This window comes from Limanda limanda, chromosome 1, assembly GCF_963576545.1.
Source record: "Limanda limanda chromosome 1, fLimLim1.1, whole genome shotgun sequence".
Lineage (NCBI taxonomy): Eukaryota > Metazoa > Chordata > Actinopteri > Pleuronectiformes > Pleuronectidae > Limanda > Limanda limanda.
The window spans coordinates 16145852-16170909 of NC_083636.1; the positions used below are offsets into that span (position 1 = coordinate 16145852).

The 25058-nt window shown below is 41.9% G+C and overlaps 1 protein-coding gene across 1 annotated transcript in view; it reads left to right on the top strand.

Moving 5' to 3' along the window:
* col7a1l (collagen type VII alpha 1-like) overlaps positions 1 to 25058 on the top strand; it is a 42676-nt gene that overhangs the window by 1504 nt on the left and 16114 nt on the right. Inside the window, 59 exon segments of the mRNA XM_061075647.1 lie at positions 1662 to 1842; positions 2029 to 2188; positions 3375 to 3468; positions 5125 to 5298; positions 5639 to 5802; positions 7242 to 7371; positions 7474 to 7590; positions 7881 to 8036; positions 8519 to 8635; positions 8774 to 8920; positions 9016 to 9135; positions 10098 to 10256; positions 10588 to 10701; positions 10823 to 10972; positions 11406 to 11543; positions 11671 to 11817; positions 12144 to 12263; positions 12721 to 12867; positions 13187 to 13429; positions 13554 to 13693; positions 14370 to 14493; positions 15077 to 15220; positions 15319 to 15506; positions 15914 to 15994; positions 16132 to 16149; positions 16244 to 16270; positions 16455 to 16520; positions 16912 to 16992; positions 17075 to 17101; positions 17347 to 17391; positions 17516 to 17590; positions 17668 to 17763; positions 17859 to 17885; positions 18031 to 18084; positions 18227 to 18298; positions 18392 to 18451; positions 18703 to 18738; positions 18836 to 18880; positions 19061 to 19096; positions 19237 to 19281; positions 19968 to 20039; positions 20125 to 20157; positions 21110 to 21181; positions 21272 to 21331; positions 21440 to 21475; positions 21877 to 21957; positions 22228 to 22263; positions 22430 to 22474; positions 22797 to 22868; positions 22969 to 23004; positions 23269 to 23295; positions 23464 to 23502; positions 23589 to 23651; positions 24001 to 24039; positions 24186 to 24239; positions 24343 to 24375; positions 24561 to 24626; positions 24767 to 24811; positions 24951 to 24986. Coding sequence (XP_060931630.1) covers positions 1662 to 1842; positions 2029 to 2188; positions 3375 to 3468; positions 5125 to 5298; positions 5639 to 5802; positions 7242 to 7371; positions 7474 to 7590; positions 7881 to 8036; positions 8519 to 8635; positions 8774 to 8920; positions 9016 to 9135; positions 10098 to 10256; positions 10588 to 10701; positions 10823 to 10972; positions 11406 to 11543; positions 11671 to 11817; positions 12144 to 12263; positions 12721 to 12867; positions 13187 to 13429; positions 13554 to 13693; positions 14370 to 14493; positions 15077 to 15220; positions 15319 to 15506; positions 15914 to 15994; positions 16132 to 16149; positions 16244 to 16270; positions 16455 to 16520; positions 16912 to 16992; positions 17075 to 17101; positions 17347 to 17391; positions 17516 to 17590; positions 17668 to 17763; positions 17859 to 17885; positions 18031 to 18084; positions 18227 to 18298; positions 18392 to 18451; positions 18703 to 18738; positions 18836 to 18880; positions 19061 to 19096; positions 19237 to 19281; positions 19968 to 20039; positions 20125 to 20157; positions 21110 to 21181; positions 21272 to 21331; positions 21440 to 21475; positions 21877 to 21957; positions 22228 to 22263; positions 22430 to 22474; positions 22797 to 22868; positions 22969 to 23004; positions 23269 to 23295; positions 23464 to 23502; positions 23589 to 23651; positions 24001 to 24039; positions 24186 to 24239; positions 24343 to 24375; positions 24561 to 24626; positions 24767 to 24811; positions 24951 to 24986 — 5210 coding nt within the window.

Genomic DNA, 25058 nt, shown 5'->3' on the forward strand with positions numbered 1-25058 from the left:
CAGTGCATCATTATTTCTGATGCGTGTTCCTCTCCTGGCAGAATTTTTCTGCAGCACACGCTGAAGCCACTGAGCTACGTCTAATGCGTAAATCAATGGAGGTTTTACACAGAGGTGCAAACAGCCCTTTTGCGATATCAGCATAGATAACCTTCAAGAAAAACCGTACCTAATCCCTCAGCATGTGTTGCCTCCTTATCTTAGGCATGTGGTTCTCACCTGCCGGCCCCAGACAGACAAACTTCTGGATAATTGATCTTGTTTTCTCCCTCAGTCTGCTGCCGTCTGACAGAGACAAACCTCCAGCTGCTCCGTAGCTCAAAGCCTCCGCCATATTTCATGTGCTCTTGCAGAAACCTCTGGAGTAGAAAATGCATCCCAGTGAATGGAACAGCCCACATGTGCATGCTGGGGCGGTCAGCTGCCTACATGGGACTGGGACTGGAACTGGGAAGGATGGAAATTGTTGAATGCTGGGAATCGGCCTCTGTGTGTTTTTTTGCATCAGTGTTGAATCCATCTTCACTACATCCCCCAAAAAATTTAATTCCCAACAATATTTGGTTTCCCTCTGTGTGTGAGGGAGAACACAATGTCAGGTCGCTGGTGGGCTGGACACACATGTCACCCCCAGTGCATCCTGGGAGTACCGCCAAGGGAAGAGGGGCGAGATAATGGAGGGGAGAGAGCTGGGGTAATGAAACAGAGGACGCAGCGGAGAAGCGTATGGTTATCACTTACAAAACAATCAGCGGCGCCAATCTCTTTTATTCGCCAGCCTAATCAATGCTGTCGTCACTGTGGTTTATTGCATATGTAATGCCAGTATATTGATTTGGTGGGTGCTTGCGGACACAGCAGATTTCTGTCTGGAGTCTGAGTTCTGTGTGTGGGAATGAGTGCAGGCCTTTGCATCAGGAGATTCCAGAGCTTAGGCATTTGTGTGTGTATGTGTGTGTGTGTGTGTGTGTGTGTGTGTGTGTGTGTGTGTGTGTGTGTGTGTGTGTGTGTGTGTGTGTGTGATTCTGTGTGTGTGTGTGTGTGTGTGTGTATGTGTGTGTGTGTGTGTGTGTGTGTGTGTGTGTATGTGTGTGTGTGTGTGTATGTGTGTATGTGTGTGTGTGTGTGTGTGTGTATGTGTGTGTGTGTGTGTATGTGTGTGTATGTGTGTGTGTGTGTGTGTGTCTCTGTGTGTGTGTGTGTGTGGCTTCTCAACGCCATATTAAAAAGCATCTGGATCCTCCCACATGCAGCACATCTTTATCCAAAATGTGATTGTTTGCGTGAGCGGAGACACTGACCCTGATTTTCGGGTGCGTTTACCTTATTATTCTAAGCGTTCCTCATCGCTCCACTAAAGTTTTATTGCTGGAGTGCTCAGAATATTGATAGTCTCTTTGGCTCACTTGTGTCTCATTAAACATTCATGAGGATCTGCGTGGTGCTCTGGCAGCAGAGGCAGAGGATGGGAGGATCCTCACCGGGATGGAACAAGACTGCTATCTGCTGGTCAGCTGGGGAACAAAACACATCTTTAGGGCAACAGCTGAATCCTTGAACCTTAAAAAAATATGTTTTGCATTTAAGTCTTTGTCAGATCCTTGCTTCTTCCTCCTTTTGTACTCACACACTCACTGATTAATCCATTCTTCTCCCCTCAGCATGCAGGACAGTGGTGCAGGCAGACATAGTTTTTCTGGTGGACGCCTCGTCGAGTGTGGGTCAGACCGGCTTCTCCAGTGCTAAAGACTTCATCTCGACAGTGGTCTCCTCCTTCCGGGACAGTGTGGTGGGAGCCGAGGGGGTCCGCTTCGGCGTCACTGTCTTTGGGGATGTCCCGAGGTGACACTCAAGCACAAGCACTAACACTTTGCACAAAGTTTGGTGAAAATCCCTTGAAATCTGATTTTCCGGGAAAAACAAACGAAAGCAGAATAATCCATTCACCTAACAATGTTTTGTATTAGTTGCTCCATCACGTCCACAGTCTTCTCTGTAATCCTTCCCTCGGTAATCCTCCCCTTGCAGGATGCGGATCGCTCTGACAGACTATAGTTCCCTGGATTGGGTGCTCAGAGCCATCAGGGAGATCCCGTACGACGGTGGATCCAGGAGGATGGGCTCTGCCCTCCAGTATCTGGTCGACCCGGTTTTCAGCCCCGCCATCAGTCGGGATCACGCCCCAAAGGTACAGGACCTCGCCCAGAGGGATGTGATCATGTGATGTACCCATCAAGGGTGAAGGCCGATACCACAGAAGTTCCATAAAAACTGAAGCGTAATCTTATTTGTGTGCATGTTTCTGAGAGTGTGGATAAACAAGCAACAGGCAAACCACCGATTTGACATCACAACCCACTAAGACTGTTGCTTCCACCTGCCCGGCAACATGCATGTTCCCTATGGTTCAGTCCCACTGGGAAGGCAAATAACTATCAGCAGTCTGCCTGTGTGCTCCACAGGCCGTAATGGAAAAACAAACCAAACTAACTGTTCTCCTATTTCCACACAGCCGTGAATCTGTTTTAACCACATATTGACAAACTGAGATAGAAAGATGCACCGGTAACAGAGTTTTATTTGTCTTTTTCAATGGGTTCAAATTGGCATACAGTTGGTTGTTGACAAGCACTGACATTAACCTGATCAGCCCCAGATGCTCAAGGACCTTCTCTGAATCTGAACTACTGCTGGTCCCAATCTTGAGACTTAAACCAGACACAATAATCAACCATTTAACTAAATGTATCATCTAATAGTTGCTGCTCAAATTTAGCAAATTCCCTTTGTTTCCAACAGGTCTCCATTTTCAGTTTGCTCCATCCCTCTGACAGTCTGTTGTGTGGTCTCACAGCTGGTTAGCATTCCGGTCGTCTCAGCACACTCGATGGGGGAAGGCAGAGAATTGGGGATTTATCAGATATATTAAATTCTACAGCCAGAAATCAGCAGCTGCGTTCTCACATTGATGCTTTCGAGCCTCCGCCGTCATTGACCGAGCGCTGAACTTTAAATGAACCGAGTACACTTTTTGCGTAATGAGCAAATTATCAGTCTCATTCGCGAGCCGACATCCTTGACTTTAGATTTGTTTTAACTGATGTATTTAATTATGAGCCAAACTATGTCCAAAGTCCATAGAGGCTTTTTATGAGCAGGGCGGCTATTTCTGTAAAGACAGAAGGTTAAAATTCCTGTTAACAATGGGGAAAACTTGTTCTCCAGCACTTCTTACTTTGCAAATTTGAATAAAGAAACAGTGTATTTGACAAATGATGCCACTGACATTAAAATCATAATATTCTAACTATTCTCCTGTCTTTATAATGTTGAATGACTCCTCTAATGTAATTCCCTCTCTTCCGTGAGCACAGATTGCAGTTTTGATCACAAACGGACCTTCGGAGGACGAGGTTGACGCCACAGCCAGAGCTGCGGCTGACAACGGCATTTCTCTCTTTGCAGTAGGTGAGTGTGTGAATTCCTTCAACATCCCCAATGCGGCGACCCTTCAGATTTGTATCCGAGCTCTGACGACTCTTATCGTCAGTGTTTGCAGTTGGAAATTCATGTCCTGTACATTGGAATTCATTGGATTCAGGTTGGGTACTTGTGAGTATGTATGAGATTATTGTTATTTTGAGCACAGTCATGCAGGTTTATGCAGAATCCAGAGTCCTTACTGGATGTTTGGGGCCCTTCGTGATACCAATTTCAGGGAGTAACACAAATTATAATATCAATACATATATAAATATACCTGGGTATACCTGGGTACACTCTGGACTGGTAACCCGTCTATCACAGGGCTGAGACAAAGGTTATTGTGTATTCTCTCATATAAACAACATACACATGATATATCTCTGATCGGTAGAGCCTGACCAATATGGATTTTAGGGGGCCGCTGTTGATACTGTAGATATTGTCAGTTAAACACATTATGACAAATCATATCTATGATGTTGTTATCTAACTCTAATGAAAAATAAATAGAATTGAGTCTTGATATTTAACAGTTTAAACATAAACTTAAATGACCTTAAATAAAAAGAAAATGTAAGGAACTTTAATCATGGAAATGCACATATTCTTGTTTATTCTGTAAAATAAGAGTTTACATACTCTTGCATACTGGCTAACATACATGCAGATACCAATATGCATGTGGAGTAATATCAAGTTCTTGTAATGGGCAAAATACTGGTTGCTAAAATAAGCTGACCAGTATATTATTCTGGTTTTAGTTTTGCACAAAATACATATAATAACAAAATACATGTAATACCAAACGTAAAAGCACCTACTCAATGTGCATGTAGGAATAAGTGAGTGATTAATTCAGCTTTTATTCCACCATGTGTTTCACCTCTGAGTTTACTTACACACATCTCCCCCCCTCTCTCTCCTACACACACGCATAAAGCACACGACTCGCTCCCCCCTCTGCTGGGAGCGCTGCAATAATTACTGCTCATTAGCCGATGCTGTGCTAATCGCAGCCATTTTTCATCAAGCGATTCAGTGTCCCCCTCTCCCCCCCATCTGCACCTCTGACACCGAGGCGTGCTCCTTTCGTTCATCATTCCTGCAGAGAGCTGGCTCCACACGCCTCTGGTGTACTGGTGGGAAGCCAATGAGCCTGTGTAGTTCTATACACACAGGAAAAAACACATGCAAAGGAATATTATCTGTGTGAGGCCAAATTACAACAGTCATCTCCTTCTATTTGAATTTGATCTTTTAAGTATGTTTTGGAGCCCGGAAGGGTCTTTATCGGGAGTTTGTCACACACACACAACACACAACTTGAGATATGATTAAGCCTGAGAGTTAATAACATGCATCTTCATCATGGGAGTTTGCAGTTTTTCATAGTTTCAAATAAACCACTTAAAATGCAACAGCTCCCCCTTGTGATGTCTGTGTGAAGGTCTGTGCAGAAAACGAACAGGGAGGAAGTCAAACATTGGAATGACTTGTTTTCAAATGTTATGTTATCCTCCCGTCCTGTCGCATTATTCACAATATTAATGGTTTTAAATGTTTTTTTTAATATCCTGGGACTGAGCATTTGAAGGCAAACTGCTGCTGTGTCACACTCCTGGTTTGTCCTGTTTCCAGGTGTCTGGGGAGCGGATGAATCCGAGCTGAGGAGGATTGTGGCCCAGCCCCATGAGGAGCATCTCCTGCTGGCTGCTGACTACTCCCTGCTGGAGCAGGTTCTTCCCAAGCTGTCCCGCAGAGTGTGCGTCACAGCTTCTGAGCCACCGCGTCCTGTGAAAACTTCCGAACCTGGTGAGTTCCATTAAAAGAAAACAAGATTTTAAGTCTTAAGTCAATTTGCATATGCCCCTCGGTCTGGTTTCCAGGCAGAGCCCTCGTAATGACAGCTGATACGTTTTTTATATAGATGAATTGCATCTTATAAACAATGTAACATGTTGTAAAATATGAAAAATGGATTTGTTTTACTTCACACTGCACTGAAACGTTCTCATTAAGATGGATTTATATCTCACACCAGCTTTACGCAAATACCAGCATTTGCATTTTTTCCTCCTCCCATGTGCATTTCCCCTCACTCATACAATTATATGTATTTGTAAATTTTCCTCATCCATCTTCCCACCTCCAGTTGAGGAGCGTGTGGTCGGCCCCAGGGACCTGCAGGTCAGTGAGTTGGCCCACAGCTCCCTCAGACTGACGTGGAGCCGGGCCACAGGCGACGTCACCGGCTATCGCCTCCTGGTCGCCCCTCTCACCTCCAGGGGGCACCCCCTCCCGCTGCAGCAGAGACAGGTGAGGGACCACTGCACTATACCACTGATAATTAATGACGTGGCCATTTGTTGTAGGTCAGAGTATAGATAGCAGTGGAACTTAGACTTTTAAAGTTAAGTTTATAACCTGTAGTTCAGACTTTATGCTGAAGCACAAAGGCGAATGACACATTGTGCTGACGGGGCAGGAGGGAATAGCATTGACGGATATGGGATTTGAGGGTTTGATGGAGCACCTGACACGTCCATGAATCCCTCCTGTAATATAACGTTTCCCTCCATTTGATAAAGATTGATTTCCTGCTGAAAAACATTCACATCATCCGTCATTTCTTCAGGGAGGTCATGTTCATCCTCAGGTGCGCGTACGTCCTCACGATCCCAGCGACACAAAGCTTCTGTCATCTCTGCCCCGAACTCAGAACTGCAGGTCACATGCACTGAGCTGAAATTCGCTGAGTCATCGCTAGGTGCAGAGTTACTGTGCAACGCCATAGCAACTATCTGCACAAGATGTTTTATTTTGAAGGTCAACTCCAAAAAGTTGTGCCAATAAATTAAGATTTGCTCAGTTAATCTATTTTGCTTAATCATATAAAATGAAATAGCACAAACTCGTCCCACTGCCATTCACTTTCTTTGAAGGCTGCATTTCATATTGTGCTTTTCTAGTCTTATTGAGCATTCAAGTCACATTCACCCATTCACCCAATGATTAAACCACCAAAAAACTGGTTAGTGGACGAGCCACTCACGCCCCTGAGCCGCAGTCACGCTTCAATATTGATTATAAGAGGAATCATTACATCTGATGGACGAGAAGCCACATTAAATTGTTCCATAGACATTTTCTGATAACGTCAACAAGTGACCCGACTATTTCTGTGGTGCACAAGAAAGTTAATAAAGTTAACTGAAGTAAAAACTTAAAGTTGATAATGCTATTAAATATTTGTTGTTGAGTTAATTCCAAAATCATATTTAAGTGGGAGATTATAAATTATCTAGTTTCTATAATGTATCTATTTCTTTTCAACATCATCCCTGCTGTGATTGTGATTGTGTGTGTTTTTGTTATACTGCTGCAGTTGTGCTCTGCAGAGAATCATGTTCAAGACGGACAAGAGGGATTTTATATTATATTCTCTGCATCATAAGGCACAATATGATTCTCAATTTAAATATAATGGAGAGGAGAGAATTGGATAGAAGTGTAAGGATACTGGTGGTTTAGTGACAAACACTTAAATGAGAAGTAAAGATGCAGTTTTATTCAAGCTGTTCAGAAGAGTATCCCTGTGTCATTGCATTGGGTCTGGGTGTTTCTTCTACTCCGATTCAATCTGTTTTGATCAGTCACACAGACACACACATAAACACACACACACACACACACACACACACACACACACACACACACGCACGCTGAGCCCTTGTCTTCCTGCTATTGTGTGACAGATCGATCTGAAGGCAGACGTGAGCACAGCACTGGTCCCAGATCTGTCTCCTAAAACAGACTATTCCTTTACCGTCTATGCCGTCTACCCCAACCTCATAGGAGACTCTGTGACCGTCACCGGTCAGACAAGTAGGTGTCACATAAAAGTACATTCTCCTGAACCTGTTGGAAAATACAAATACTATATGCATGAGTGTGCACGTACATTTTCAAAGTCGCGCTCTCTTTTAGCCCCTTTACCCCAGGTGTCAAACTTCCGTGTGATCGAGGAGGGTTTGTTCTCGCTGCGTCTGGGCTGGACGCCTCCTCAAGGGAAGCTCAACGGATTCAAGCTCTTCATCCCAAGATGTATGCTAACATTACACCGTGCAACTATTATCATCTGACCCAAACTACTGTAGATAGATGTAAATATGAAGTATTTCAGAGTATAGATAGAAACCCCTTCATTGAAGTGACACCTGACTTTATTTAGCCGTGTTTTAACTCGGATGTATTTGCTGAATGGAAACCATCGTCAGTTCTGCTGCCTTTCACCTACTTAATCTCACAAAAGACAGCCGGCACCACAGGAACAATCCGTTTGAAAGGTCTACTTCCTGCTTATTGATTTGTTTGTATTTATGGTTGTTTTGCAGCCAACCGACCGGGATTTATTTACGAGCAGCTGCTTCCTGGCGACACCTCCTCTCACGTGATTGACAGCCTGGACGAGGACAAGAAGTACAACATCAATATCTTCGCTGTTTTCCCGCAGGGACCAGGCGAGCCAGTTTCAATAGTGGGCAAGACGTGTAAGTTTAATGACCTGAGTCAAAAGGCCATTATAATGTTCATTTACATAAACAAGGAACACATCCAGGTCTATTCATTTAGTGATTGTAACACTTTTAAACACTTTCTGTGAATTACTCTGAACGCGGAACTGATCCACAACAGGAAAAGGTTATGTTTTAGTTCTCAAGATATACAAAATAAGAAAGCCAAGGTGTAGTACCATAATATATCCACAGAGGGGTGATGTTGTTGTACGTATAAATACCAGTAAGCATCAGGTCTGTTACACATATACACATAGACATCTACTTTTATTTCATGCTGCACTAGGCAAATGTGTCTGGAGCCTGTGTTTTGATATAGATTTTCTAGAGATGAAAGATTTCATTACATTACTTCAATTAACCGCACTTTCTGTCACCATTAAGGTTTTGTGGCCCACTAGGTCAAATTAAACATTACATTTACGTTTGTGTGTTTGATGGGTTGTGTTTAACAGTGAAGCTGTTGCCAGTTCAGCAGTTCCTGGTCCAAAACGCCACCACAGACACCGTCCAGGCGCGCTGGACTTCAGTCAAGGGCGCCTCAGGATATCGTCTCACGTGGGCTTCTCCAGGTTCCGTCTTTACACGAATGTTTTTTATATATTTAGCTTAATCTTTGTTCGTAGCTTTCTAGCACTTCATGATACAATCAGACAAAAGGCTGCTGCTAATTCATGAAATTCACACATTCATTTTTGTTTGTCTTTTAGATGATCACATAGAGAACTTAAACCTTGGGGACAATTTTAACTTCTACATGATCCAGGGCCTCCACTCAGGCTCTGACTACACCATCACCATCAATCCCATCTTTGGAGACACAGAGGGCCCCATCACCACCACCAAAGCCAAGACATGTAACTAGAGTGTTTACAATAAACATATATGAAAGGTTACAGTATGAAAATCCGAGGAGAGAGGGCTCACCTTTGTGATTTTGTCCCTGTGTCAGTGGAGAGCAGCGCAGTCCAGACCCTGAAGGTGTCGGCTGTGACCACCAGTTCTGCCGTCATCTCGTGGAACAGCGTCCCCGGGGCCACAGGATACAGACTCACCTGGGGACCCACTCCAGGTAAATCCATGTCCAATGTTCACAAGGTGATAAAGTGCTGTTCTGTGCATTTTAAAGTTACAGTATTCAGACCCATAATGCCGTTCTGTAGAGTCGAGGAGTTTATTAGTAGAGCAAGTTTCTCACAATTCAAAGTGATTGACATAATGTATTAACATTAGAATATAAAGGAAACAAGTGAACAGAACAGCATGAAAAAAACAACAGGAATACATTGAAATGCAAATCAATAGAAATCTGAGGAGAAGTGAAAGGAGGGCAGGTTGGCTCAAGATGAGTTTTAAAGATTCAGTCAAATATGAAGTAGAACAGACGTTTTTAGATTTTTTTTTTAACTCTATGATACACAATAATTTAACTCTGCTGATCCATGTTTGTCAGAGAACAGCAGAATAATACCGAACTATCTGGGTGGTTGAGCTGGTTCCTCAAAGACAGTCAAAGACATGTTTTGTATATTATGTATTAAGACACTGGGAGATAATAGTTTCTTAATTGCTATTTTCCACCACAGACAGTTAACTTTTACTGCATTTTGCCAGATAAAGTTAACTTTTCAATTAGAATCCGTGGGGCGACACTGCCGGGGAATATTAAGTGTCGTCTGGATAATAGTGACAGTTTTGTTATTTTGTATGAATTAGCCAAGTGGGAGGATGTAAACGTCAGAGAGAAGAAGAGTAAAGGACACATTCATGCTCTTATTTCCTCCCAGTGACAGACTCAGTCTGCCAAGAGCTTTTGAAACGACTCTGCTTTTACCTTAAACACATCTCCACCTCCACCAGTCTGCCAGCAGGATGTGACAGATGGGACGGGGACTCCCTTTGATGAAATACAAATGTTGGGAACACAGTAGGAGGATGTTGTTTGCAGGGGCGGAGGCACTGGCGCTGAGCCAGAGCTACAGTGGAGTAATAATCAATTCAAAGCAACAGGAACTTAATTATCTGTGTTTACAGAGTTTACCGGGCGGGACCGTCCCAGGCAGTTGGCTTTGAATGGCAGCACCACGGACCACCATCTGAAGAACGTGGCCCATGATACTGAGTATGTCCTGACTCTCTACGTGTTGTTTGGATCCCTGGTGGGGCCCGGTGTCAGCGCCACCTTCAGGACCTGTGAGTACCAGGGTTGTTAGAGCTTCGAATGGACTTGAATTGTCCTGTTAACAAATAATGTCATTCATCCGGCAACTATGATGCTTGTATTTGAGTTGTCTTTGTTTGATTGACAAGTCCTGGGCCTATTGTCACCTGTGGTATGTGCCATTGAGCCCAGTCACTGTTTTTTTTTTAACTCACTTCTGAGGAATAATCTGTATTAATAATCTCAGGGAATTAATTTGCACACATGTAGCTTTTACTTTTCAATTTCACAGAGCAAATAGTGTCAATAACAGTACATAAAAAAAAACGAAAATGGGCTCTTGATGTTCCTTCCTCTCCTCAGCTCCTCTGGGCTACGTGTCCAACTTCAAGGTGGCATCCTACACCAGCACATCCATAGATGTGGAGTGGAGTCCCATCGTGGGGGCCACGGAGTACAAACTCACTTGGGACACAGGTAATGTATTTAAACTCCAACTTCTACTCCAGCCTTGTCCACAGCCTTTAAGTTATAAAACAAAACTTCCCTTTATGATGGAATACCAGTCATGTTTATGAATGTGGCCGTGCCCTTGCAGATGACAGCAAACTGCAGTCCCGTTACCTGGACCGCAGTGTTCTCTTCCACCGCATCGAGGACCTGAACCCGCAGTCCACCATCACAATCACCATCGCTGCAGTGTACGGCAACTCGGAGGGACCAGAACTCTCCTTGTCTCAGCTCACAGGTACAGAAGAGAAGTGAGCTCTCACACGTTATCTTGATTTAGTAATGATTCATCTGAGGAATTAGAGGGGATTTGGGAAGCTCTCCATCCCGTGCCACGGCGCCCATGTGGTTCCATGTATTTTTGGTTTTCCCGTTTTAACCACAGTTCCCACCGTTGTCACTTGTAGTCTGTGTCTCGAGGCTGCTATCGTTCTATCACTGTTGATGTGTGGGCCAAGTTTATTTCACTGGTAAATGGTAGGGTGTGGGGGGGGGGAAGCCATACCAGCTCATCCAGCTCACTCATTTTGAGTACGTCTTTTTTTTTCTTCTTTGCATCGTGATTTAAACTGACAATATTAATATGATAAGAGGGTAGACTAGGATGAACATTACATCAGCTTTTACGTTGTGTATATATATACAGTATATATATCGTGGGTTTTTTTCAGCTGCTTTCTCGGACTCAGAGCCGATCCAGGCAGTGAGGAAGCTGAAGGTCGGGGACATCGGAGTGAACTTCTTCACCTTGTCCTGGAGCAAAACACCAGGGGCTTCTGGGTACAAAATCTCCTGGATCCCCTTCCTGGGTAAGAAACCGAATTCTGTTATACAGTCAACCATGTGTGCTTATATAGTATTATGGTCAAACCTGAGAAATGGACATTTGTAACCATTAAAATGTTTATTAAATGTTTCATTTATTTCCTGCTCTAGGGGGCGAGGAGAAGTTCCACCTGGCATCTGCCGCCTCCACCAACTTCACCATCCGAAACCTGCGGGAGAGCTCGGCCTATAAGATCCAGGTGTCGTCCATGGTGGCCAACAGGGAGGGAAGCTCGGTCCTGGTCACTGCGAGGACCCGTGAGTTCTGCCTGCTCCAAATAGAGATGAGCAGAATGAGACGTGTCCTTGAGTTTTGAGGGAGATACAAAACTATCATTATTAATTCAGCATCTCTTTTCTTTATTTGCCATTGTAATAAAAAAGATGTTTCAAGAATTGCATGCTGATATTCAGAGTTGACAGATTAGAAATGTTATCAAGGGAGAAAAATGTTAATGTTTAATATTGGTCTATAAACTAATAATTAACAATAGTATTTATAGGAAAGGTGTTAGTGAGTCAATTGTGGCTGTCCACTTATGTTGATTGTTTGATTATGAATGTGTTTTTTACGTGTGTTTCAGTGGATCTTCCCAAAGTGAATGGCTTCGCTGCTCTGAACACGACAGACCGCAGCACCGCTCTGAACTGGACTCGAGTCGCTGGCGTCTCAGGCTACCTTCTCACCTGGAGGCACATCTCAGGTCAGTGTTACTGCGTTGAGTATTGAGACCTCTCATCAACACTTTTGTTTAAAGTGGCGTCGGTTTAAAACCAATACGAATTTGGATTAATCCTAGGCACAGAATGAGTTGACTGGTCCCTCAGGGTCTGAAGTGGAAGCAGCATGACGCATGTTATTGGAATGTGTATTGAGTCTGAGCCTAATCACACTTGTGGGGAAAAGGGAGAGATGACGAAAAACATGCAAAAAAAACAATATTCCCGTCCTGTTGTGTATCCAGAGTTTTTACAGGCTCACATTTCCTGTTACAAAAATATATAGAATGTCCAAATCCATTACATTTCTTGATAAATGTCATCAATCATATCATAATTTGTCCATTCCCATTGACCCATGGTTTCACACTTTTATTTGAGAATGACCATCCAACACTGTTTTCTATATAATATTTGTGTTATGTTCCTGTGTCTTTCCAGTGTTGGAGACCAAATCAGAGACGCTGGGCCCTGGTTTCTCCTCGCTCAAGATCAACGACCTCCTCTACGGCCGAACATACATTTTCACCATCAGACCTCTGTATGGAGAAGTGGAGGGGCCTATCAGCACTGTGTATCAAAGGATATGTAAGACAGCACTTTTCTAATCCCTACAACATTCCTTCTGATTCTACAGGATATGAATACTCCTAAAACATTTGCTTTATCCCTCGTACATCCTCATTTGAACATGTTAGTCTTTAATCACAAATTTAGAAATTAAAAACTTGTACAATCCACTGAAGTGCAACAAGCTCCAAAGTTTTAAACCCACAATTCCACTTGTAACTCAGAATGGATTTACTTGTTAGAGTTCTTTATTTTATTGTGTTGTATAATTTGCTGCTGCAGCAATGACTCTTTCCCTCCAGAGACGCTTAATAACTTTATTTATTTTACTTCTTAGTGGGACCGGATCCTCCAGTGGTGACGGTCCAGTCAGTGGCCGCCACGGCAGTTCCCCATCCCCCCCGCATCACGCCTGCCTCAGAGCCCATCACCGGCAGTAAGAAGCCCGGCAGGACCACCCGGCAACCCATCGCCGTGCCGTCCACTAAAAAAATAACCACCACCAAGCCTCCAGCTCGGCAAAGAGTCACTGAGGCCAAAGCAGCAACAGTCAGTTCGGAGACAACAGCTCCACCAGCAGGTATTTAAACACAGGACCTGAGGGAGGCCTGTGATCCCAGCGATGGATATATTGTTTTATAATTAAGTACACTATGTGAGATAAGGTTTATACTTAATTCTTCCTGTGTTGTGTGTTTTGTCAGCATGCGGTAAGAGCAAAGCAGACATAGTTTTCCTAGTGGACGAGTCCTCCAGCATCGGTGCTAATAACTTCATCAAGATGAAGGACTTCATATTCCGTGTGACCACCTACTTCCCTGTGGTTGGTCCTGAGGGAACACAGGTCAGTCTCAGTGAAAAGCTTTTTATTTGTATTCTCTTTTACTTTAGGTTTATACTTTGCTATCTTTGGCCCTTGTCTTTTTTTTAGAGTGTCAGGACAAATTACAAACAGGAGCAGATTACAGTGATTTTCACACGATAATAGAGGCCTGCAAACTGTACCAGTGAGTCGACTGTGCGCACCAGTTACGTCAGCAGGAACAGGACGTGCATTTCTCTCACCAAACGGGCATCGCCTCATTTAAAACTCGGGCGGAAGGGACAGACAAGGCCCAATGCCGCACGTCTTGTGATGAGGCTAATGTTAGGTCTCAGGTAATAGCTGGACCCCAAGAGCATGAACCAGGAGGCAGACACACACATAAATAGGAGTTTTAAAGTGTTTAATAGAGTAGTAAGTACAGGAGCAGGAGGGTAACGGGATCAGAACAAAGAGGCTGATTGTAAGGTGTTGGTTTCTGGTACAGTGGATTCTATTTCAGGGGATGATCCTGAGTACAGACACAAAAATAGTCAGGTACTGAGTAATTACCTTTGGATTCCTTGAATAAAAGCAAAGCGGCCATAAAGTGTCTATCGCTTAGGGAGTGTGATCTCATTGTGAAAAAAATTGACAGAAGGTTGTTATCCAAGTCTCAAATAAACCCACAGTTTATGCTCCCTCTATTCCCTTGCAGATCGCTGTGGTTCATTACAGCGACGAGCCTCGAATCGAATTCGGTCTGAATGCCTTCAAAGATAGAAATTCTGCGCTCCGGGCGCTGAGGGAACTGCGTTACGGAGGAGGCAACACCAGGACGGGTGAGTGACGCTCACACGTGTGCACCTCACATCAGGGGGTAAATGATTAACGTCACAGCCTCGACTGATCGTCTTACTGGTGGATCGAAATCATTATTTGACGTGTTAAAAACTGCTCAAATAAGATCATGATGTTACCAATCATCATCTCTTTTCATTGAATGGTCATAGAAATATCTGAATAACATCAATGAACATGATCAACTTCAGAAAAAAGGATTTTAAATTTGGGAGCCCACAGTGTTCAAGACTCGACTAGTTAACAAAAAGTTAAATTGCTACTAAAACATATGAATGGAGTCTGCCAACATTCAGTAAAACAAAATAAAACCTAATCAATCAATTGTTTTGTCCATTATTGATGTTTTTCCAATTCTTGTTTTGTATGAACATTTTTTTGAAACCCCAAATATGTTTAGTTAATACATACAAAATAGAGAAAAAGCAGCAAAACTAAACTTTAGAGAAACTGAACACAGAGCATTTTTGAAAGATTTAAAACAAAAATGCAATACTCAATGTAGTAGATAGACTAATTGATTATTCAAGTCATCATTTCAGCTCTTCCTTTGCTTGTCCCCAGGAAAAGGCATCAGCTACGTCCTGCAGGAGCTCTTCACGGAGCCTCTGGGGATGAGGCCGGATGCGGCTCATGTTCTGGTCCTGATCACAGACGGCAGAGCCCAGGACGATGTGCTGCCTCCCTCCAGATTTGCCCGCGCTCTCGGTCAGTCAGCGTCATCGTCAAGCCTCTAACGTCTGTCTAGAGTGCAGATGCTCATCAATGTCTTCTCTGGATCGTCTTGAATCCGTCTCTCTCTGCAGGCGTCAGCGTCCTGGCGGTGGGAGTTTCCAACGCAGACATGGATGAGCTGATCAAAATCGCAGCTCCCACCAGCTACAAGAACATTTTCTTCTCGCCGACGTTTGACGACTTTCCTTCCATCGAGAGGGAGTTTATCAAAACCATCTGCAGTGAGGAGCTCCTGTCCGAGTTCAAACTGCACGATGAGGTAACAAGGGAAACAAGGGAAAAGAGCTGTCTCATGATTTTAATCCTTTTGAATATAAGAAGTTATTTAAAACGACACCTTGTACTTTTATTTGCTGTAGCCGATTGAACATGACTTTGTACATGTTAATAAATGCAGTTTGAGGTCCGCCACACCAACTCTGCAGATGTGTAGCCATGCATAGTCACCATGTTATTACATAAATGTAAAAAGCAATCAGTGTTTTAATTCCCACACAAAGACTCAGCCGGAGGAAACACTCGGCCAGTTTTGACATGCGAGCAGCGCGTGGTGTGGCTGCAGCCGACATCGAGGCGGCTCCATTAAACACCGCTCTCTGCCACGATGGTCTTTAATTAATGGTCGATACATAATTGAATCCCTTCCCCTTTGTTTTCCATCGTCAGTCTGCTCAGCTGGACACCCCGACTGAAGACCCAGAGGAAATGATCAAACCTCAGGGTCCCTGCCCCTCCCAGTGTGTGAAGGTTGGTACTTAATGAATCAAATCCCAGACATATATATTGTTATTGCTTTTTGTTTGTTTTTAATTTACCTGCATCCTGATTTAAACTTCATTGATAATTGTCCGTTAATCCTATTATTCATTTGGGTTTATTTCCAGGGCCAGAAAGGGGAATCGGTGAGTTAATTGAACATGTTAAAGATGAATTATATTTATTTATTGATCTTAAAACAGAGAGAGTAATTTTGTGTCACCTTGCTCTGTCTCCCAGGGTAACGGTTTGGGTCTCGGAGGTCTGGTAGGTTTTTTTCAAAGTTTTTCTTTTCTGCAGAATGACTATAATTAATTCATAATATAGTGTAATAAGTTGCGAGAGGAACCTTTAGGCACTGTCCTCTCTCTGTTAGGCATCGTTAAATGAATCTGAATCACCTTATTATTGATTTAACTTTTAATAACCAATGGTCTGTTTTTATGGGTAGAAATTCAGGCAAAGCCCTGGACAGTACGATCCTTTCACTTCTTCCAAAGGAGAGATGGGAGAGAAGGTAGGAACACACACAGAGACACACACACACACAGACACACGCACACACACACACACACACACACACACACACACACACACACACACACACACACACACACACACACACACACACACACACACACACACACACACACACACACACGCACACACACACACACACACACACACACACAAACACACACATAACATCCAAATCACTCAACCAATACTCCTGTTTCTTCATTCATCCTCTAATTCATTGGTCAAGTATATCCAATTACTATTATCAAATTGTTACTTAGTCCAATCTAATAACCCTGCAGATGTTGTGTGGGTCAGTGTGTCTTTACTGTTTGTCTGTATTATTTAATTTTCTAGCTCTTACGTAACATTATGCTTTGATTTGACAGGGACCGGCAGGAACAGATGGTGTTCCCGGGTTGCCTGGGCGACCAGGGAGAACTGGACCCCCAGGTTCTGCCGGCCAGCGGGTAACTGAATCCAGAAAGAAATAAACTTTATTTCACATATATTTGATTCTGAGAATGACATTTGTTTTTGTTTATTTTTCAGGGCTCTTCTGGCGTCCCAGGTGACCTGGTGAGATGAAGATGATATTTGCTTTGGCTTACCTTGATATCGTATTTTAGAATGTACCTAAGAACCTTTTGTTGACCATCAAAATGGAAATGCTAAAGAAGATATATGAATTCCCCTAAATTTGAGGAAAAGATCACCTTGAAAAGACGGCGGAAATTTGATGACGTCCCGATCGAACCTAATCCTGAATTGAAAGTGTCTTTTTTGTTTAATTTGATGACTTGTCCCATTTCTTTCCATGGCAGGGTCGTCCTGGACCGGCAGGTTTAAAGGGACAAAGAGGAGAGAGAGTAGGTCTAATAACTTAAGCAATTCATGTTCCTGTTGAAAGATTTCCTGTTGAGGGCCCAGTTGCAAAGAACCGATTGTTTTCCTCCTCTGTGAGTAAAGACATTTCTTTATGGTTGGACACAGGGAGAGCCTGGATACGTTATAGCTGGCACGGATGCAAACTACGTCCCTGGACGAAAAGGGGAGCCGGGATCTTCAGTGAGTGTTAAACACACTGGGAGATTTTCGAGTGTCTATCTTTGGACGGATTAAACATTATTCACTGCACGTTACAGGGACCCCAGGGGCCTCCTGGTGTATCTGGGGTCAATGGGGCCCCAGGCCTGCCCGGTCAGCCAGGATCTAGAGGGTCACCTGGAATCTCTGTCAAGGTCATTTTTTTTATATTGTATTGTTTCATAATGCTTGTGTCTTTCCTTGAGAAAAACAGAACAATAATGTGTGTCATTCTGTTTGTGTTGTTTAGGGAGATCCTGGAGAGCCAGGAGAAAAAGTAAGTATGAGAGCTTAAGCTGACTTTAATTTAATAAATAAATCCTCCTTGCAAATTGACCTATTTTTTTAAAATCCTCAGAATCAGATGTTTAATTATATAACTTCCACTGTTTCATTGATAATACTTTCATTATTTCTGAAAGGCTTTACGTGGAAAACCAGGCGGGACAGGAGACAAAGGAGATCCAGGAAAAGATGTAAGTGCAGAGTTGATCAAATAGTCACTCGAGCCAAAGCACAAAGCATAACGATATAAACAAAATAAAAGATTATTCCTTCATATCTCTCTACTTCGTCTCCCTTATACAAATCATGACTCACACATGCACATGACTGTAGGGTGCTGCAGGTTTGCCTGGTCCCATCGGAATAGATGGGATTCCAGGATTACCAGGTCAGAAAGGAGTCAAGGTATCTTTTGCATTTTACCTTTAAGACTGAAAATACACACAGAACATCAAACTGACTGAATATCTGATCTAATACATTTATAATATTTTGCAGGGTGAAGAAGGAATTGGTATCCAAGGTATCCAAGGTCCTCGTGGAGAACAAGGAGAGAAGGTACAGCAGCTTAAATACAGAATTACATTATTATTTATCTAGAGTCCAAAGCTTAAGATTGCGATACCAACTGGAGTTTTTGGAAATGGAGGGTTTACATTTTAATGGGAGGCAAATGAATGCTTGTAGCTTTCTGACCTACAGCTATTTGTATTAAATTACAGATCTGTAAAATAGAAAATAATTGTAATGGAAGCTTTATTGTCAAATTATCATTTCAGTTTCACCATACAAACGTTTTTGTTTTGCAGGGAAATATTGGCTTCATGGGAGCAGTCGGCCCAAAGGTACGAACAATGAATTCCAACATAAAGTTTACTGAATATTACATGTATATTATATATTTGCAGAATAGTAATGTTATTATGCAATTTGTCTTTTTAGGGCGACCTTGGAGAACAGGGCATCCAGGGAATCATCGGACCTCGGGTGTGCACTCCTTTATCTCCAGCTCAATAGCTATAGCTCCGAGTTTCTGCATGGTACACCCTGAAATGCATATTAATTCATTCCTGCTTCGGCTAATGAGGTGAAATCGCACCTATTTAACTGAGGGGTTAATATTGTGATGAAAGGATTAAGAGCCAGTGATTTATTTTGTACCTGCAGGGAAAAAAGGGATTCAACGGGGAGCAGGGAGACAAGGTGAGTTCATTCAACACGTCCGCTCGTCCTCCAGACTGAGAATATTTACGTCATAAAATTTATATGACGATAAGTGAAAGACTATTTGAATTGTCCAATAGATATTTGAATAACACACACATGTTTGATTTTCTTTCTAGGGAGAACAAGGAGTGATTGGACCAATCGGACGACAAGGACCCACAGTGAGATACAATACTTCCTACAAAAATGAAAATAGATTTGTCTATATACATATTACCTTGTTAGAATTCATCAGAAACCCCTATTAAACCAATATACTCGTAATTTCTCCCACTAACTCCCCCGAGCATATTAAAATCCATTTTCTCCTGTGATTGCTAAGAGCCTGACGCAGGTGCAGCATATTTATCCGGGACCATCTCGAGACACTATTTAATAACTGTTTCCTAACGTCTCCAGCAGACGGTTAGATTAATAAATGAACAAACGAGGGAGCCATTTTATTTGAGTTCTCCAGATTAGGTTCTATCAGAGATGGTTGTGATTATACGACCGTGAGCCAGAATCGTCAGACCTCAGTGGGCATGTCTTTTGCAAATGGGCCATTTTCTTCCGCTCCCCTGGTTTTTAATTTCAGACAGAATGGTCCCTTGGAGGAGATTATCACAAAAACATGCATCCTGTCTTTTGTTATACAGTTTTTATTATTTCAAAATAAAATTAAGTTCAGCTTTGACGATAACAATAAATTAAGTTCTGGTGCATAGAAGACAACTTGATGGAGAGATGGATGATGTTATAGGGTTATTCTAGAAGCTATTATAGCTCACAGGCCGTAACACGCCATAATAGATCATCGCCAGCATAGTGATATTTTACATTTACCATGATTTATTTTATTTTTCAGGGATTCACTGGACCCATGGGGTTAAAAGGAGACGAGGGTCTGAGAGGAGCCCCTGGAGACCCTGCCAAGGGGGTAAGAAAAATATCTCTCCCATTTAACTCTGTAAATAGAAGCACGTGACTCTGAATTAAGTCTTTTTCCCCCCCAATCACAACAGATACTTGGGCCAACTGGAAAAAAAGGTACCAGGGTAAGTAGCTCAAGGTAGTTTTATTTTTCAGCTTGCATTTGTGTTGATTTGGTAATCTGCTGCACAACTTCTCTGAAGATGTATTACACATCCACAAAGATCCAATTCTCTGAAAGCTTGGTTATATGTCTCTAATGGATCATATATTTTGGAACAAAACGTCATCATTCATTTGGAGCTCAACGCTCAGTTGAATCTGAGGAAACCACAGTCGTATTAAGTTTGACAGTGGACTGACAACGTGGCAAACAGTCACACAACTGTCATCACCTCACACTTTAATTGGTTCACAGTGATATGGGACTTTCAAACCTTCATATCACTGCCTCCTTCAACCTTAATGCGTCAAAAACATCTTTATGTATATCTATAGTGACACATGTTCCACTTGGCTATGGCTATTCATTTTTTTTTTTAATATCCAATTGAGGAAGATGCATCCATACGAGCCTGTGCTTCTATTAAGTATTTGTGCGATTCAAACTTGCAAAACCGTTCAGCAATTTCCTGTTGCTGCTTGACTACAGACTGGAGGTTTTCCCAGAAAGGTTTAATTGAACACAACCAGGCTGCTGTGTCATCTTGTTCAATTTTGTCCAAGTTGTTTTGGCCTGTATTTATCTTCGCTGGGTCAAACGAAGTCGCTCAACCTGAGGCAAGTGATTCTCCCGATGTTTTATTCTCTGGCAACATTGTTAATTAATTGTTCGGGGTATTCTTGCTCATCAGACAAAGTCCTCTGGGTTTGTTTTTCAACACAATTAAGATTTTCTCTCATTAGCTTTGTGGGAATGAGCGCTTCATCGGATGCGACCTCTTTAATCCCAGTTCACAGGGCACCATTTAAAGTGAAGAGAGTTTTGTTTTGAAACCGTTGCGCTAATTTCGCCCGATGGCCAGAATCATTGATTGGTTTTTCTCTGAGTGTTCGTGGATATGTTCTGTTTGTCAGGGAGACATCGGCCCGGTCGGCCCCACGGGCCCCCAGGGAATCAAAGGGGAACAAGGAGGCAAAGGAGATAAGGTTAATAGTGACACTTGCATTTAGTCCTTTCTCAAATATACAAGAAATATAAAGATCCAGAATGGCTATAGTTTGTTTTGATGTGTATAGGGTAGTCCTGGTTTTGGGATTCCAGGACAGCAGGGACCAAAAGGAGAGAACGGCGAGAGGGTGAGTCACCTGCAAAGTAAAATCGCTCATTGAACATGTTGGTTGCTTTTATAATGAAGCAGTGAACGGCCGTCTGTGACTGTTATATGTATGTTTTATCATTTAAAGGGAAATGTTGGTTTGTCCGGAAGGCCAGGACCAAAGGTAAATTATATCTGATTATTTTACCCGTCAATTATCACACAAACGTTATTTTTGTTTTTTAACTTTGTTTTTTTTCTGCTTAACGTTCACTGCTCTTACGAAACCATTTCTCCAAAATGTTGTTATTGTTATTGTGATCGCTGCCCTGTTGATAAACTGCAGACACACAAAGTTAGAAAAGCCAGACATTTTCACCCAGGGGTTGGTGGAGACCAAAAACAGAGCAAATGCTAACAGATCAGAAATACTAATGTTGCTCTGCCACTATCGAAGAAAATATATTTTTAAAGCTTCAATTACATAGAGGATGTATTGGTGTTTTGTTACTGTTAAAGATTATAAAACTTAGACGCTGTCTTTTTCTGAGTTTGTTAAAGTTACAACACCAATTGTTTGTCCAGGGATTGGACGGCTTTAAAGGTGAACAAGGGAATATCGGGTTCCCTGGCAATCCTGGAGAACCAGGATTAAGAGGTAAAGATGTAAGTAACTCCTGAGTGGTTGCTACAATAACAATAAACATTTCCTGTATGACACAGCATAATTCAGATTTTCTTAAAAGGGTTTGTTTGAAATGGAAAACATCAGAGGAAAGGCCAACGTATGAATTACAACATGATGTGACAGGGTTCATACATTTACATGATAGTTTCTGTGAATATTAACATCTATGTTTCAGTTTTGTACTGTATATGTTTCCATAGATAAATATTCACAATGTTGATGATTGTCACTGTTGGCTTTGTCTTTAGGGCGAATCAGGAACCAAAGGAGTCCAAGGAATCAAGGCACAGTCAATATATTACCTCAATGCTTTTGCTTTATGTATCAGTCAGTGAATTTTTGTACATGTTGCTTATGGGATAGGCAGAGTAAACAGTTATGTGTAATTATTACAGCCATGTCCAGTTTTAAGTTCTACACTTAATGATTCATTCATTTTGTTCTTCACAGGGTGAACTAGGTCCATCTGGGGGGCCTGGGGACAGAGGAATCAGGGTATATCTGAAGTGTTTTTTCTTTTTAATATTTCAATGCAGTAATAAAAAACGTATTTAGCACTTATAGTCACTTTCCATTTGATGGCAAATCAAGGGATTTTATGAAATACCCTGACAACTTTAAATTTAATTTGATTTAATGATTCAAACTATATTTCATTTATTGATTTAATGAAGATAAATTATTATATACAAACAAAATGGAAAGACAGTCTGGACGATCATGTTGCAGTTACACACACATTTGCTCACTGCAGCTTTTAACTCTGTATCCTCTGTTAAACACTAATGCAAAGATTTGGCCTCTTGTGGTTGATCAGGGTCCACTGGGGTTACCAGGACGACCAGGGGACCCAGGACATAAAGGAGATAGTGGGAAACATGGGCTGCCAGTAAGTTCATTGAATTTGCTCATTAGAATAATCCTACACCCTGAAATAGATTTGAATGAGATGTTGAATATGTGATTCTTTTTTCTTTCTTTCTCTGAAGGGTACCGATGGAAAGAGAGGCGACAAAGGCGAGCATGTATGTTTGTATTCACCGTCTCTCACGTTGATGAGAATGTTTATTGCTTGTAATGGTTGATCGCCTTCTGATTCTTCTTCTCTGCTGCTCACCATGTCACAGCGTCACGACCTGTTATCCTCCTGTGACTTAAACACCCCATGTGACATCCCCTCAGTGCACGCGCTCATTCTCTTTTGTGTTGTAAATGTGCATTGTGTTTAGCAGTGTGACGTCTTTTAACTTTTATTTTTTAATTTTTTTTGTGCTAATTTCTTTCTCAAGGGGAAACCTGGACCTCCGGGAGCACAAGTAAACAAATCTTTATTATCCTTTCTGACAGCTTCTCACCAGTTCAGCCATGTTTGAAGGAGAAAAACCACAGCCCTCCCACGAAACAACTAGATAATTAATGTCTGATATTAAATTAATTTGTCTGTCAATTAGCAAGTTTGATTTGTTTGTATTTCATCCCCGCAGCTTGTTGCAGACAACAATATATTGACAAGAGTGATTAAGGTATGTTGACAGTTTACAGGTAATGTGCTTCATTTGATCCAAATTCTTTAATGGAGAATTATAAATCCTCTCCTCTCCTCCTGCAGGGTGAACCAGGAGAGCCGGGTCTGTCTGGACTGAGAGGAGAAGCAGGTCTACCTGGATCACAAGTGAGTGTCAGAAACGTACTGAATATACAGCGAGTTCAGAAGCACACTTACCCAGACTACCATCAATAATAGTGTAGTCCCATTCTGCTTCAGAGTAACACAACTATTGATTGACTATAAGTTAATAGTTAAAGTACTTTTTTTAAGTAAAATATTGAACTATTGGTCAGATGAAATAGGTAAATTTACACACTAAACTATTAAACGTATAAAGAAGATCATCAGCAGTTAAAAACTCATCATTCAGTCTGTTTATATTTAGTTGTTTTCATTTTTTGGAGTCTTTTCATATATAAATCCCTTGAATTTTGAATCATCCCACTATCTCCATATCTGTCTTTCTCCTCAGGGTCCAGAAGGCAAACCAGGAGTACCAGGGTCATCTTTGGTACGTGCATCTTCTGTAATGTAGTGTTGTTATTGTTCTTTTTGTATCAGCGCGGCTTACAATTGTTAAACATTCATATTTTACTTGTGAATTCCATTTATTCATTTGTAAATTCATAGTTTTGTTGAAACTGTTGTTCTTTGCAGGGTGGCTCTGGTAGAGTTGGAATTGATGGTTTACCAGGGAAACCAGGAGCCAAGGTTATAGCAAACTATTTACGTGCCACATTAAAATCATCCCGTGTGAATGACTCTGTGTTTAAATATAAGATCTTATATACAAGCTTTTTCATTATTACTGCAGGGGGACCAGGGACTGAAGGGCGAGCTGAGTCCGGTGAGAGCCAGTGTTTATTTTATATACAATTAAAATCATACAGGGAATCTTCTTAAAATATGAATGATGAAGTATTATCATAATGTTGTATATTGTCCGTTTAGGTTGTTTTTTTAGTTTTCACTTGAAACTGTTTATTACAGTAAAGACTTTACAGATATGTTTGTGTTTGTGTGTGCAAGCAGAAAGGAGACAAAGGAGACCAGGGCCGAATGGGGATCGCAGGAATGCCTGGTTTACCTGGAACTCCAGTGAGTATTGAGACTCGTCCTTTTCTAACGTTCAAGCCAACATAACAAAATACAGCCCATTGTTGTTTTCATGCATGATGAGCCATTCATTTCCCAACTTGAATGTGAAAAATACGATTGTTTTACCTCCTCTGCTCCAGGGGAGATCTGGCATTGATGGGAAGCGAGGCCTGCCAGGAACCTACGTGAGCAACATTTTCATCTGACACTTTTAGCTGTTTAACTGCTGGATTACTGTTAATGTGCTTAATGTGCTAATTAATTAACAGTTCAGCTATTTTTAGGGTGAGTGTTTAAAATGTAATATCTATTTTCTTTCCACAGGGAGAACGAGGAAGCAAAGGAGATGACGGCAAAACGGTCCTTAGAATCAAAACATGTATTTTAAAACATTCATTGAAATATTTTTTGAACGCACACCATTAACTTTGC